The 14,403-nt window shown below is 35.3% G+C and overlaps 1 protein-coding gene across 4 annotated transcripts in view; it reads left to right on the top strand.

The window, feature by feature from the left end:
* The window catches only part of GRIA4 (glutamate ionotropic receptor AMPA type subunit 4), a 360,991-nt gene that overhangs the window by 251,964 nt on the left and 94,624 nt on the right, over positions 1-14,403 (top strand). For all 4 annotated transcript variants that reach the window (XM_008064832.2, XM_008064829.2, XM_008064830.2 and 1 more), the window contains exon 4: positions 7,237-7,421. In XM_008064832.2, the coding sequence (XP_008063023.1) occupies positions 7,237-7,421 (185 nt within the window). The remainder of the gene's footprint in view (positions 1-7,236; positions 7,422-14,403) is intronic.

The following is a 14,403-nucleotide window of genomic DNA, read 5'->3' as shown; positions in this document are numbered from 1 at the left end:
TCCAAGTCATTCTCCCCACAGTGAAACAGTCTCTGAAGGGATCTATTCTTTTTCTTAAAATTGTTTTCCCAAAATATTGCATCTTGAAATTATGTCTTACATACTTTATTTTGTTATTCACCACCAAGGGCATCCTGAACCACTAAGTTCTTGAATTGCTTAATATGAGACAAAGACGTTGTTTAGGTGCCTGTTAATCCACAAATGTATATTTTGGTTCCTTTGTGAGAGTACAGTTCCTTCATTTTATGCAAGTTTGAACTGCAAACTTTATATAGTATGATATAAAAAAAGGATAAAATCAGAATTGTACCTTTCATATGATATGATATATAAAATAGCTATTAAAGTATGCAAATAGATAACATCTCACTTTATGAACAAAGTAACAACTGTATGGAAATTATGCTAGATATATTCTGATTAGGAAGTTAATTTTGCTATTGGAGTTTAAAATTATGCAAAACTTTCAAGAATGTCTCACTTAAATAAAAAAAAAGATTGCCTTATATTGTAAAAAGATATTGATAAAAGTCCACAGTGCTAAGGAGCTAAAAAAATTCTGGAAGCAAACTTGAAAAGAGATCCAAACTAAAAAAATTCTGGAAGCAAACTTGAAAAGGGAATATTCAAAATCTAAAGAGATTGTCTCTAGAATAATTGTCTACAATAAGAGAGAAAAATGGGTTTCTCAAAACTGTCAGAACATATTATACTGCTTTGGTTGTTGAAGGAGGTGGCTGCAAGGATTATTTTCATCAGGAGTCAATAAACATCTGAAATTCATATTTTTAAAATGCTCTTCTAGATTTCAGAAAAACCTAAGAATGTCATCTGCAAAGAGAATTCAAATGACCACCAGTAGAACAGATGGTGGTCATACTCAAATCTTCTTTCTCTTTATTCCTTATGTTTCATCAATCACTAGATTGATTTACTCTGTCCCCATGATCTCGAGTCTATTCTCTTTCCTCTGTGTGGTACCAAATCCAGCCCCTATTACCTCTCACTTGGATAACCACAATATGGCCTCCTAAGGGGATTTCCCTTTTCTATGTTCTATCCACTTCAGCTATAATGATTCCTCTAAGACACATGCTGTTTTGTCCGTCCCTGTAAAGCCCCTAAGGAAGTAAAGACTAAATTCCTTAAAATGATAGAGAAGTCTCTTGTGATACACCTCTTGTCTAACTCTCCAGTCTTAGAAACTCTTTCCACAGGCCTCACCAGTTCTACACACACACTCCCTTGTGTCCCTCCAAGCATTCAAGATAAACTGAAGCATTTGAAGCTTCTGAATGCGTCCTGACATGCAAGAGAAAAAACATACTCATATAGTCTTTCATTTTATTTATTTTTATTTTTATTTTTTTGAGTTGGAGTCTCACTCTGTTGCCCAGGCTGGAGTGCAGTAGCACGCTCATGGCCACTGTAGCCTGGACCTGCTAGACTCAGGCATTCCTTCCGCCTCAACCTTCCAAGTAGCCAGAACTACACGTGTGTGCTACCATGCCCAGCTAATTTTTTTTTTAATTTATTTATTGTATAGACAAGGTCTTGCCAAGTTGCCCGGGCTGGTCTCGAACCCGTGGGCTCAGGCAATCCACTCCCCTCAGCCTCCCAAAGTGCTGGGATTACAGACTGAGCCACTGAACCCAGCCTCATATAGTCTTTTAAAGATAGTTTCCTGAAGCTTCCACACAACCATTCTGCTTTATAACCTACTGCCCAGAACTTAGTCACAGAGCCATATCTAGCTGAAAGAGAGGTGAGAAAATGATTTATTCTGACTGTCCATATGTCCAGATTAAAATTCCATTGCTTTGGATGAAAGGAAGAACTGATGGAGAGAACTCTCAACTTGCAGATTGCAACTCGAGGCTTTAATTTGAAAGATTTAAAGTATCAAATTCCCTTGTAAGGTGTCATCTGGTCTAGGTATGAACAGTGAGGGTTTCAGGAGACAATAAATGTTATAAAAAAAATACAAGAGTCCTTAGGGAAAATCAAACACCCAAAATAACCACCCTTAAAAATGGTCTTTCTCAGGGAGACACCCCTTATCAACAAGGGTGCCTGAACGAAGCATATTTGTATACCTAACCCTAAACTGTACCCCACAATATCAAAATAAAAAATATTGATATAAAAAAAAACAAAAAAATGGTCTTTCTCTACTTGGATGGATTTAGAATCTATAATACTCAGTGATCTATCACAGAAACAAAGATCTGTGTACCACATATGTTCACTTATAAGCGGACACTGAACATTTATCATAATACTATAAGAAAGAGATTGACTGTAGTGGAACACTGCCTGGTGGGCACATAACATCAATAAGGGTACCTGATCTCAAACCAGGTGAAGTGGGGACCAAAGGGAGGCCCAAGCTGTACCTGTACAATGACCACATATGACCTAACCCTGAATTGTACTCCACACCTTTAAAATTTTAAAAATGAAAAAAATGGCCATTCTCAACCTGTCTTTGAAGATGGATTTTCTGCTTTTACTCCTAAGTGTATAAAAGGGAAAACTCAAGATATTCCATCTTATCTGTTTACATGTATCACTTCAAACTTCAAAAGTGGGAAAAAGCTTTGCCTATTTTCAGTATACTCTTTCTGAACTGTGGCATAATTAAATGCTATAGTCATAGCTTCAGATAATTTCAACCATACTACATGTTGGTAACTCTTTCCGTGTGCTGAGACCTTGGGGTCCAGACAATGGCCTTTGAACATGTTATTTCAGTACTAAGCTATTTGGAAAGAATCCAAATTAAATGGTTATTAAATCTGCTCCACAGTTCCAGCATGGTGGCATTAAAGGCAGTGAGGATTACAGAATCGTATTCCTTTGTGTGACTCAAGCCAACACACAGTATGAGGTAGACTTCCAGACACACACGCCTTTCTCCTCAAATCCATTTGTTTTGGACACTTGACGATTTCACCAGACCAGAGATGGTGTAGTAGCAGGTACCTCCATAGCAACTTACAGATTAATGAGTGAGGTTTTCATTTAACTACAAGCAACTGCTATGTTCCCTTATCACTTTCCCTTTTCAAGCCAAACAACCCTCTTTCCCATGGGACAGACTTGTCCTCTCCTTCCCAAACCAGCTTTTGTAATCTAGATGTTTCTTTATTCCGTATTCCTTAGAACAGCTTGCCATGCATCTCATTACTTCATGACCCTGATGATAGTCCTTGATAGTTTCCACGTTCTTACGTCTTCTCATTTTCTCCTCAGTTTCTCACTCTTCTGAAATATGACATCTGTATCCAGCATTCTATTGACTCTGTTCATGTGACGTTCTCACTGAAAAGCACAATAGACACTTTTTAGTTCTTACCCAAGTGAAGTTTTTAAATGGCATACGATGAACTCCCTTCTTTTCAAAATTATCTCCTCCCCGGCATGAATGTCTTCTGCCTCCCTTTCTGCTACTCTATGTACAGACAGTTAAATATTTATTGTAAAAGAGAACATCAAATAAATAAGCCAAGCTTGTGTTGTGAGCAGCGACATCTCTCAGGTGGCATTCACCCAAAACAGGTCGTTATCTATGGATGTCGTAAAAGATGTTGATGTGTAAGGATTCGGTAGTGCAGGATTGCTTACGCCACTATGATGCTGTTTAACGTAATTTGTAATATCTTTATGTGAAATAGTAACAAAAATATTTTATGTGTAATTGATTATTCCTTAATAACTATGAAAAGCCTTTAATTACTCATTGTAATAAAAGAATTGAAACAAGACAGAACCCTAGGACACAATCTTTGTTGAATGGCAAAGAAAGTTGGTTACCTAAAAAGCCCTATTAATCATAGTCAGAAATAAATGGCATCTGCCCAAGGTATGCTCTCCCTAGTAATCTAAAAAATTATTGTGATTACTTTGAAGTTATTTATAAATGCTCTGTATTTTGCATAATGAATAGTTTGCCTAATTCTCAGTTTTGCTAGATAGTAAATTTCTTGTAAAGATCAGAATCACAACCTGGTTTATCTCAATATACCTTTAAGAATCTTGGATGTACTAGGTTTTCAGTAAATCACATTGAATTAAAATGTTAGACAGCTTTTTAGAGTAGAAGCAAGACTTAAAATATCCTTTCCAGTAGTGAATTTCCTGTTAGTCATGTGATATTCACCCATAACGGCAGTATTCATATCTTGGCCAACAATATTGTATTACAGATTTTCCAATAACTAAGAGATACAAATTATAACCAGGTGTAGAAATTGTATAACTTGACTTGTAATTTTCTAGTTTATATAACAACCTAGTTACATAATCATAGATTCAACAACAGTATTTTCTCCTAGTTAAAATATATTCCCAGCTATCTTGGCAAAAAAAAAAAATGACATACACATCTGAGTAGCAATGAATAATAAGAAAGCATATTAAAATCAAACACAGCTTATAAAAGAATGTAAGTTTTCAGACAGGCTCTATTACTGCATGTCCTTTGCACTGCCTTGAAAAGATGCCGCTTATTTCTGACTATGATTCACAACTTTTAGGTGGCCAACTTTCTTTGCCATTCAACAAAGATTGTGTCCTAGGGTTCTGTCTTATTTCAATTCTAATGTCACTTGTAAATCGGGGGGAAAAAATTAGGTAATGAAATGTTAGATTTGAATTGCAATTTTGTTTTTAGTGTGAATTTTTCAATTTCACCGTGTAACTGGGAACACGTATAAATTTCATCAGAAAGTGTTTGGCTCTACATTCTGTAAAAGTCATGTCAGCAGGAGAATAACATCATGGATGACTAGTACTGACATGAGACCTGACAGCCACGTGATGCCCCAAAAAAGCAGCAACATTTAGAGAATTGTGCCAAGCTGTGAATTGATCTCAGGGAGCAGAAAGATTACCTCTGTGTATGCGGCTGATATTTATTATTTTTTACAGCACTCAATTAAACAAACACAAAGTCTTAGAATTATTTTGGTGTGATTATACACAAAAAGAAGAAAAATGTCAATTGGTATTTTTAAAAGCATTCATTTTAAGTCAAAAAACATGTTCGTAGATGTAAAAAAAAAAAGTATAAAAGGAACATTGCCTTAGTTACCATGAGAGAGCAAGCCCTGGTACCAGACATAAATGAGGCATGAACAAATATATTGAGGAAGGTTTTATATCATCATGTTACATATGCACTAAATGGGAAACAAGAAAAAGAGTCCTGAGTAGGGGAAAATCTAGGTAAGATTTGAAAAGATAATTACAGGCATGCATTACAAAAGGAAAGACTAAATAGAGCAATAGGTATTCCAGAATAATTATATGGTAATTAACTTGCTCTCTTTCTTCCTCTTTGGGGGATTTTTTTATTTTATTTTTTCATTTAGATAAAAATGAATCCCGACTGCCACAGTAATTCATTTGGCAGGATATCAGATAATTTATATTTCAAATATGATCTCATCATCAGTTCCATCTGTTGATATTAAATGAGCAATCAGCAATGTTTGAAACTCCGACATAGAAAACATACCTAAAAAATTAAAAATCCCTGAAACTGTGAGCCTTACGTACCAATCAGAAAACTGAATAAATAGACTCTTAGCATACATTCTTTGTATTTATTTTAAATCCTCGCTTTTAATCCACTCAACTCTCTACCCTAATTCCAGGATCGAAGCAAGAAGAAATGATAGGCATCTGCTAAAGAATAAACTCAAATAAGTATTAGACTTTCCTAAAGAGAACTAGAATATTGTTTTATTTTATTTATGCAAAGCCATAAAGTGAAAAAAAAAAAAAAGCTGGCTAACAAGTTCTGATTCTAACCAGTCCTTCTTTAATGGATATTTTAAAAATCTTTTTACTTTTCTTCTTTCACATTACAATTAAAAACCAAGTGATTAAAAAAAAAAAAGAAAGATTTTAAAACCATGTTGACATGAAGATATACTCCAAATGTTTGGATAACAAGTTCATAACCCCTTCCTTGACCTAGGTGCTTGGACCAGATGACTTTCCTTCCACATGCAAAGAGATCTAGATCAAAGACAGGGTGGAGACCATCCATTCCATGGGATGGGATGAAAAACACACCCATCCTTATAAACACCCCTAACTCCAGCAATCTTGCACACTCCTTCCCAACCTTCAAAACCCAATTCAAGTTGTTTCTCCTCTGATATTTTTTGTTGTTCTGTCCAGGCAGACTTGACCAAGCCTTCCCTTGGGCCAAAACTTTGCTTTGAATGCTGCTGTCATTATTCTTTTTGAAACTATGTTATTTGCATTTGTTTATTCTACCAGAATGAGTATGAGTACTCAGTGCCTCATCTAGTGGTCATTCAATTTATCCCCAATCTAAACCATCTCCCCACCAAAAGAGGAAGAGTTAAATAATGCATCTCCAGTCTGTACCCATGCATGTCACTGAATGAGGCACTGATAATAAGGGGTCCTCAATAAATGCTGCTGTACAGTTTCTTTTACATCTTCTCTTCCATAGTTGAACCAAAAATGTCCTTAAACCTTGCTCAAGGGAAGAGTCAAATGGCTATTCAAAATGAGGTCTGTTTAGTGAGTAAAATAAAAAGGATTTATGAAATTATTGACTACAGGTGGTTACAGATTTGGTTATTTGCGTATTTCATTAAAAATATGTCTAGAACAATGCAATATTCGCTAGTTAAGAGATTTTGAGCTGGGCTCGGTGGCTCAGCCTGTAATCCCACGCCTTTGGGAGACTGAGGTTAGTGGATTGCCTGAGCCAGCGGGTTCGAGACCCGCCTGGGCAGCAAGACCTCATCTGCGCAATAAATCAAAAAATCAGCCGGGCATGGTAGCGCATGCCTGTAATTTCGGCTACTTGGAAGGCTGAGGTGGAAGGATCGCCGAAGCCCAGCAGGTCGAGGCTGCGGTGGCCGGGAGCGGCCACTGCACTCCAGTCTGGGTGACCGAGTGAGACTCCAACTCAAAAAAAAAAAAAGAGAGAGAGAGAGATTTTGAGAGCTTACACAGTGTATGGTGTTGTTATTGCATTCAATAAATATTTTAAGAGATTTTGTTGCCTTGAGTAAAAAAAAAAAAAAAAAAAGCAAGAACAAATAATTCAGATTTAAGTTTCTAAGTATTCAGTAAATTTTGGAACATAAAAGTATAAAAGTGTTGATGTGGTCTCAGTGCCTGCATAAGTCATTAAAGGACAGTGAAAGCATGTTTTTAATAACTCTTGTTTTTCTCCAATAGGTTACTCAATACTCCAAGCTATTATGGAAAAAGCAGGACAAAATGGTTGGCATGTCAGCGCTATATGTGTGGAAAATTTCAATGATGTCAGCTATAGGCAACTTCTAGAAGAACTTGATAGAAGACAAGAAAAGAAATTTGTAATAGACTGTGAAATAGAAAGACTTCAAAACATACTAGAACAGGTAAGTTCTAGATTTTATATTATTAACCTAGACCTTATACACAAAAAGATTGAACTTCTATTGACTTGTCCGCATCAAAGTCTTCTCTCAACCTTTTAGTCTATAGAATGAAGTTTGGGAGCTTTCAGTCCATGGTTTATCTCTGGGACCAATCCACAATCTATTATTACCAAAGGCCTTTTTTGTCCTTAGGTGTCAATGTATGTAGGAGACGATATTTGTCACACATTCTTAAGACTTGAACTATCAAAGGATCTTTTGTGTATTGTCAGAGCTCTTGGCCTCCAATTTTCAAAAGTGTTAGTTTTCAGGATGACTGCTATCTAAAATATTACAAAGATTTTAAATTTGTGGTGTACTTTTTTAACTTTTAGAGAAGTAGCTACATGAGAAATAATGGCATATATTAGTAAAACAATGAAATACAAGAAAATTAAGTAGATTATTGTATGTAGTATATTTTCTGCTAGATTTTACCACCAGAGTTAAGATGATTTTCAACTCTCCTCGACAAGGAAAAATTCTTGAGTAAAGCTTTTAATAAATATTTGTTGATTTGATTTGAAGCAGCCAGGTAAAAATAAAACTGAGTTTTGTCATTGTGTTAATTGATAGGTATATATCATCAGATAATGGATAACATTTGCCTTCTCCCAACCTTGCACATCACAGTAAAGCTTTGAAAGGTTGTTTGGCCAAAATTATAGGGAATGAATGCCATCTAGTGGTTTTAGAACTGCTTGCTTGCATTTATCTACAACAAGACAAGAGCTACGTAATTCTTCATTGGTTAGCTCATTACATGTTGTTTAACTGCATAATCATATAGTTTAATTTGTAGTAGTAAACTTACCAATTTAGAAGTTGAATTATAAAAATAACTTTACTCTTCAACTACAAAAATCAAAACCAAAATATAATTGAGAGATTCAGCCTTATGATCTAAAAACATGGGACTAAATATCTTAAGTTTCTTTCTTCAACTGTATTAGCATTAGAAAAAAGTTAAAAGTAGGAAAAAAAAAAACAGCTTCATTTCTAAAAATGTAGTGTAGTCAGACCATACTGTAAGAGAAAAAGACAGGATACCTCCTGTTTCTTGCTATTCCAATAAAACCAAAACACTTAACTGAAGAAATATGTATATGTTATTTGGGGAAATGCTGATTTAAAGTCTCTACATCATTTGAGTTTATTTCTGAGGGAATCCAAAACTCATTTAGAGTGTAGTCATTCAAGATCCATGAAACTTTTAGATGGTTACATATGGAATCCCAGAAAAAACTTTCTTAAGCAACGCAGTCACTTTACCTCCATTTCCCATTCCCCTCCCTCTCGTTCCTGCCCCTGTGCTGACAGTTTGAGCTGATTGACCTGAACAACTGGAGCTTTGTAAATAACTCAGGATGAATCCCATAGAGCAGTCAATTCTAAGAACCGTCTGGATTGCCAAGTTCCTGTCAGAGAGTGAGTAAGGCTCAGAAAGACCCTCCACTTAGCACCTGTGCTTAAAAGAGCGTGTCTAGAAGAGGCAATTGAGTACTTGAAGCACACTGACCCATTTCAGAGGCTTAGCTGGTTTCTAAGAAGAAAATCGGCACACACGGGTGCTTTGGATAAACTCTTTGAATAAGCCTTAAATGAGTTCCTGCCAAAAGAACTGGACTTATTATTTTTTGCCTGTTCAAAGAAACTAGGAAACTTGAGTGTCTACCTTTCCTATTCCTCTTGCTGAATTCTAAAAGGTTTCTTTTCTATCATGGCTACTTAGTAGTAATGAGAATAGTAATAGCCCTCTGTCCCTTTAAAATGCCTCTCAGGTATAAATCTCATAAATTGTAGCAAAGTCTTCTGTATTGTGAGAAAATAACAGACTCCTAAATGTCTTGTAAAATTTTCTCCCAAGAAAAGCTGTTTTTTGACTCTAAACATGATTTTTTTTTTTACTCTCGGTATTTTAATTCCTTGTAGCTATAAGCAAAATCATTTTCAGTGTTTTCTTGGTTTTACTCTTGACTCATCCAAAGACAAGAGCTAATTCAAACTTTGTCAAGAATTCGAACATGTACCTCAATACCCCTGTGTTTCGACATCTTCTTTCATACATTAAGAAAGTATTAGAAAACAATTTCAGAGAATCAACCCAAGTATTTTTTTAACCAAAGTGTTTTTAAAAAGGTAAAAAATGAAATGTTAAATAATCTTGACCAGATAAATGCCCTTGAAAATGTAGTCTCCAGAAGATACTGTAGTTAATACAATGAAGACAGGGAGATGCATTGGTAAATTTCCAGAAGTATGCGCACTTCATATTATGGTAGCATGTTGTCAATAATGACTTTATTGACATTTTAATTTGTATCAATTTACAAAAACATAATGGAAATAGCTCACACAATAGTTTCTCAAAATATGTTAATGGATGACTGTGCTTTGGAAGAAGCATTTCATCTTCTGAATGTTTTTCCAATTATTTTTCTATCATGAACTAATTGGTACTTATCAATGTATTGCTAATTAAAATAGCAATTAGCTACATACTCATTCAAACATTTCAAAGCATGAGCTACAGATCAAGTATTCAAAAATGTAGTTTAAGGTACACCATAAGAAAAAACTGAAAGAGTATATGTAGATATCACTGGCTCAACTGTTTAAGGCAACAGAAACATAACAAAACTACAAAGTAGGGTTATTGTCACTTTGTATCAACTTCAATCAAACAAATCATATGATTGGCTCTCTAAATTCTATGAACAATTGATCCCTTCATATGCAGAAAAAAAGTTTGAAAAGAAACTAAAAGTATTTTTTAAGTGTTTGCTGAATTTGTGATTAATTATTGATAGAATATTTTCACTTAATATTATGAATTTGACTGAACGATATTATAAATATTATTTTGGACACTGCCTTTATTCCTCTCACCTAATTTTCTTTCTGTAAATACTGTTTTGAAGAACAGCTTACAATAGCTTACTATCTCTGGAATCAAATGAACAGTTCTCCTTATCTAAATAAGCGGATCATGGCGGGAACCTTTTATATATTATTGTATTTATACATATATTCATTAATTTTAAATTCTGAATTAATTGCAAAGAGTTGCTAGGGATTCTACCTCATATCTTAGCAATTGAATATTGAAATACTAGACTTTGATTCACATGTTTAACCCAGTAGCTAAAAAAAACAATAAACCTGATCTTAACCATCTTTCTGGCATCAAAAACTACTTGAGCAAAACAGTAAAGCTAATGGTTATCCACACATTTCACTCCACCACGAAAACACTTAAGATTCTGCGACTAGACTCGTGTGTTCCTATTACCAGTGAAACCTTCTTCTTACAAACGCTCAACTCTGGTCCTCTAAAACAGAATTGTTACATCAGCAGTGGAATGCTTTTACTCTATTCTATCTCTTCCTTGGTCAGTTGATTTATATCCCTCAAATTATTACGATAATTTGATGAGAGATGAATAAGAAATCTTCAGTTATTTATTTTTAAAAGTAAATAGAATCTCTTACCACCTGTGATTCTCCTCCTTCTCCCTGAGATGGTCTTGAAAAAACTCTTCTCTCTCTAAAAGTCAATAATACTATTTCTAGTGAAGTCTTTCTGATAATGTGTTTAATTCTAGAGCAGTATGTAATTTTACACATGGAGTATACTTTGAAAGGAAACATACAATAAAACTTTAGACAGGTGACCTTTTATGTTTATTTATTCATTCTGCAAATACTTGCTTAGAGAGAGAGAGAGAGAGAGAGTCACTATGCCCTGATAAAGATAATGTGCTAAGCAAAACAGATACATTTTCTGCCATAGTTAGTAACTCTTATCAGGTTATCCAAGGTCTAAACCAAAAGCGTTTTCTAAAATCCTACTAAAACATATTATTTCTTTTAGAAATAGAGTACACAGAAAGTGATCAAAGGTGCCATATTGCCTTGGGGTTTTGCTATGAATGCTGGTTCTTACTAAATAGATGATGCTAGCAAAGACATTAGATGGAGAACTGGAACTGTACTAGCCCTAGAATGCATCGTGGATGTATTTAAGGAGTCTAACCAAGTATTTGTCAGGCGAAGGTAATAAGAACTGACCTTATAGTATGCAATAGACATTTAACAAAAGAATGGAAAAAATGATTCTACTACTGGCTCACGGGTCCCTCAAAATGCCTCTTTATCACATCCCTCAGATTTCATTGGCATCTCTTTCAGCAGTATTGCCACTTTCATCATATGAAAGGGAAATTCAGTGTCCCATTATACACAATGTGAATCTCAGATAATTGACAAAACCAGTGACCTTCCCACACTATTTGCAAATCAATCAAAAAAGCCTAAAAGCCATGATTGACCTCTCAGAGGCTTATGGCATCCCCAAAGGAAGCCAATAATCCTACCTCACGGCAAGATCAATTAGAAAAAAAGGAAAATTCCTCACAAATGTAAATATGGCCACTTGTACAGAGGAGGTGAACTTGGACATAAGCCCAGTTACCTTATTCTGAGCTCATGGCTGCCTACCATGTCTAGTACCACCTACATGAGATATCAGGTCCCAGACAGGAATTTTGGCAAATTGCCAAGTGCATGGCAACACTGAGTAAAAGATAGAGCCTATTTATCTAGAGTCATTTATAAATTTTTACATTCAAACATTGGGAATTGTACCCAAATCTAGAACTCTACCAGTTCACCCCTACTCCTCAAAAATCTCTACCATTCAATAAAGCATTAAAATGAGTCAAAGGCTTAAAAATCCTTCCTATGTATTATCTCATAACCGGTTGAGCCATTACCAAAATCAAAAAGGATGTTTTAGTTAGTGGTTAATGGTCCATAAAGTCATTTTTTTCACACCAAGACAAAACAAAAACCCTCCAAGCAATAGTATAAAAGCAAAAAGAAGCAAAAAGAAAAAAGGAAGTTAACTACAGTTATGAGATGGAATCATCATTACAAGAGTGATCTGATAATTGAAGATAATAGCTTTGTTATTTGAATAATCTTGAGACGAATTAAGCGGCATACATTCTGACAGTGGGAACGAGTCAACAGCAGGAGACAGGACTACTCTGAACCTGACACCTCAGGCATTCACTCAATATCTATTCTTCAAGGCACAGCAGGGCTGTACAAAGATAAGCAAATCATGGTTTCTACGCTAAGAATGCTTGCTTACAAGCTGGAAACTCAAAAACATGAGCAAATCGCTACAAGACTATTTGATGGCTTCGGAAATAGAAATATTACAAAAAGTATCAAGAAACCAGAATATGGGTAAACTAAGTGTAATCAAGGCAGTCAGAAAGGTTTAGCACAGAAAACAAACAGTTAAATCAAAAATGCACTGGATTTTCTCAGAGAAAAGGAATAAGGCTATTCCAAGACAGAAAGAACTACAACGACAAGAAAGTCTGAAAAAATTCAGAAGATAGAGATTGGATCTATGTGATGGAGATTGGGTATGGGGTAATAGTAGAAGATGGAGTGGAGACATAGTCAAAGACGAAGCTGTAAAGACTAGAAGTAGCAGAACTGTGGATTCCTTAGGTTACACCAGTTTCATTGCCCTATTTCCTATTAAAATCTTACCTCCATCAGAGCAAAGTCTATGTTTATCATTTACCCATAAATTCCCTAATGACAGTAGGGGCTCAAAAAAGTTGTTGAATAAATAGAAGTTTAAATGAGCCTCACTTGAAGACACAGACAGAAGATACCTGTCGCATGTGTTTAAGGGAAGAGCACACAGTAGCTTTGAAGTTCCTGAAGGTAAGCCTTCAATTACATGGGAAGCTTTCTGGTTCATCATCTCACCTGCCAAAGATGATAAGAAACGTATGTGTCCTAGAGTTTGTTCTATAGGTTGAAAAACGTACAAGTTTTATTTTCGTATATTAAGTAACAATGAGTGAGATGCCACAGGCACAGGAACGAGTTAGGAGCTCGAGGAAATGACTACAGCAAAGAAATCGTATTGACAGTTTCCTGCACTGCAGTACTGGTAGTGCTTGCCGCTTTTGCTTGATATAAAGCTCCTTCTGCATGTGGAAACTTACTCAGTCGGGATCTACAACAAAGTAAGAAAAATACTCAAAAGAGACGAGGTGATGCTAAGAAAGTGAGTTTTACTTCTTTAATATTATGTTTAGCAAAACTGACTGGGATGGGCAAGTCCCGTTAGGATGCACTAGGTTTGCTGTTTTTGTAGAGAACAGAAACACCTTTACAGACCTCAGTCGGGCTAGTGCAAATGGAATCGGCAGGAGTTAGAAAGAGGTGTCCAATTGTCTCCTAGCAACGGTTCCCGTGGTTGCAGCTATACCTCATTTTCTTATAAAGTTAAAAAGAGAGAAAAGACAAGCAGAAAAGTACAGAAAGCAAAGGATATGTGTTTTTTCAAGGAAGAAGAAAAATATGATGGTCAGAACACAAATGCTTTTGTCTTGGAAAAATTGTGAATTCTATGGTTAGGTTAAGTTCAACTAAATTTGTTTTAGTTGATACTGCAAGAACACTTATTGGAGCAATTTCTGTTGTTTTTGACACAGACATCCAAAACTTCTGCTTCTTTTAAAGATAAAAAATATATATATGCCTGATAATTTTAGGGGTATAAAATGAATTCATTTTTCTAGCCTTAAATTGAAATCAGCTGCATGGACATATCTGTTATGGTTTAGGGAAACGTGGGTAGTAGTCCTCATTAAGTACAAAAGAGAGGATAACTCTTGTAATTTTCTTTCAGTAGTAGAATTTTGCATCTACTCTTTAAATGTCTAAAAAGCAGTGAGATTCACAAAAAGGGAAGAAAAAACATTCAACGGTACCTTTCAGGACACTTTTCTGAGTCTTGTAAACATCATAAATATAATTACACTTTTACAAATTATAGAGCACTTATATTAAACAGTTCAGTAATAAAGTATACTGCCTGCCAGTAAATGAAGTGATGCATCTTTTT

Source organism: Carlito syrichta, unplaced genomic scaffold, assembly GCF_000164805.1.
Source record: "Carlito syrichta isolate Samal-C Ts95f unplaced genomic scaffold, Tarsius_syrichta-2.0.1 Scaffold308079, whole genome shotgun sequence".
Classification (NCBI taxonomy): domain Eukaryota; kingdom Metazoa; phylum Chordata; class Mammalia; order Primates; family Tarsiidae; genus Carlito; species Carlito syrichta.
Note: the sequence above shows the minus strand (reverse complement) of the source record. Positions and strands in the feature narration are given on the sequence as shown.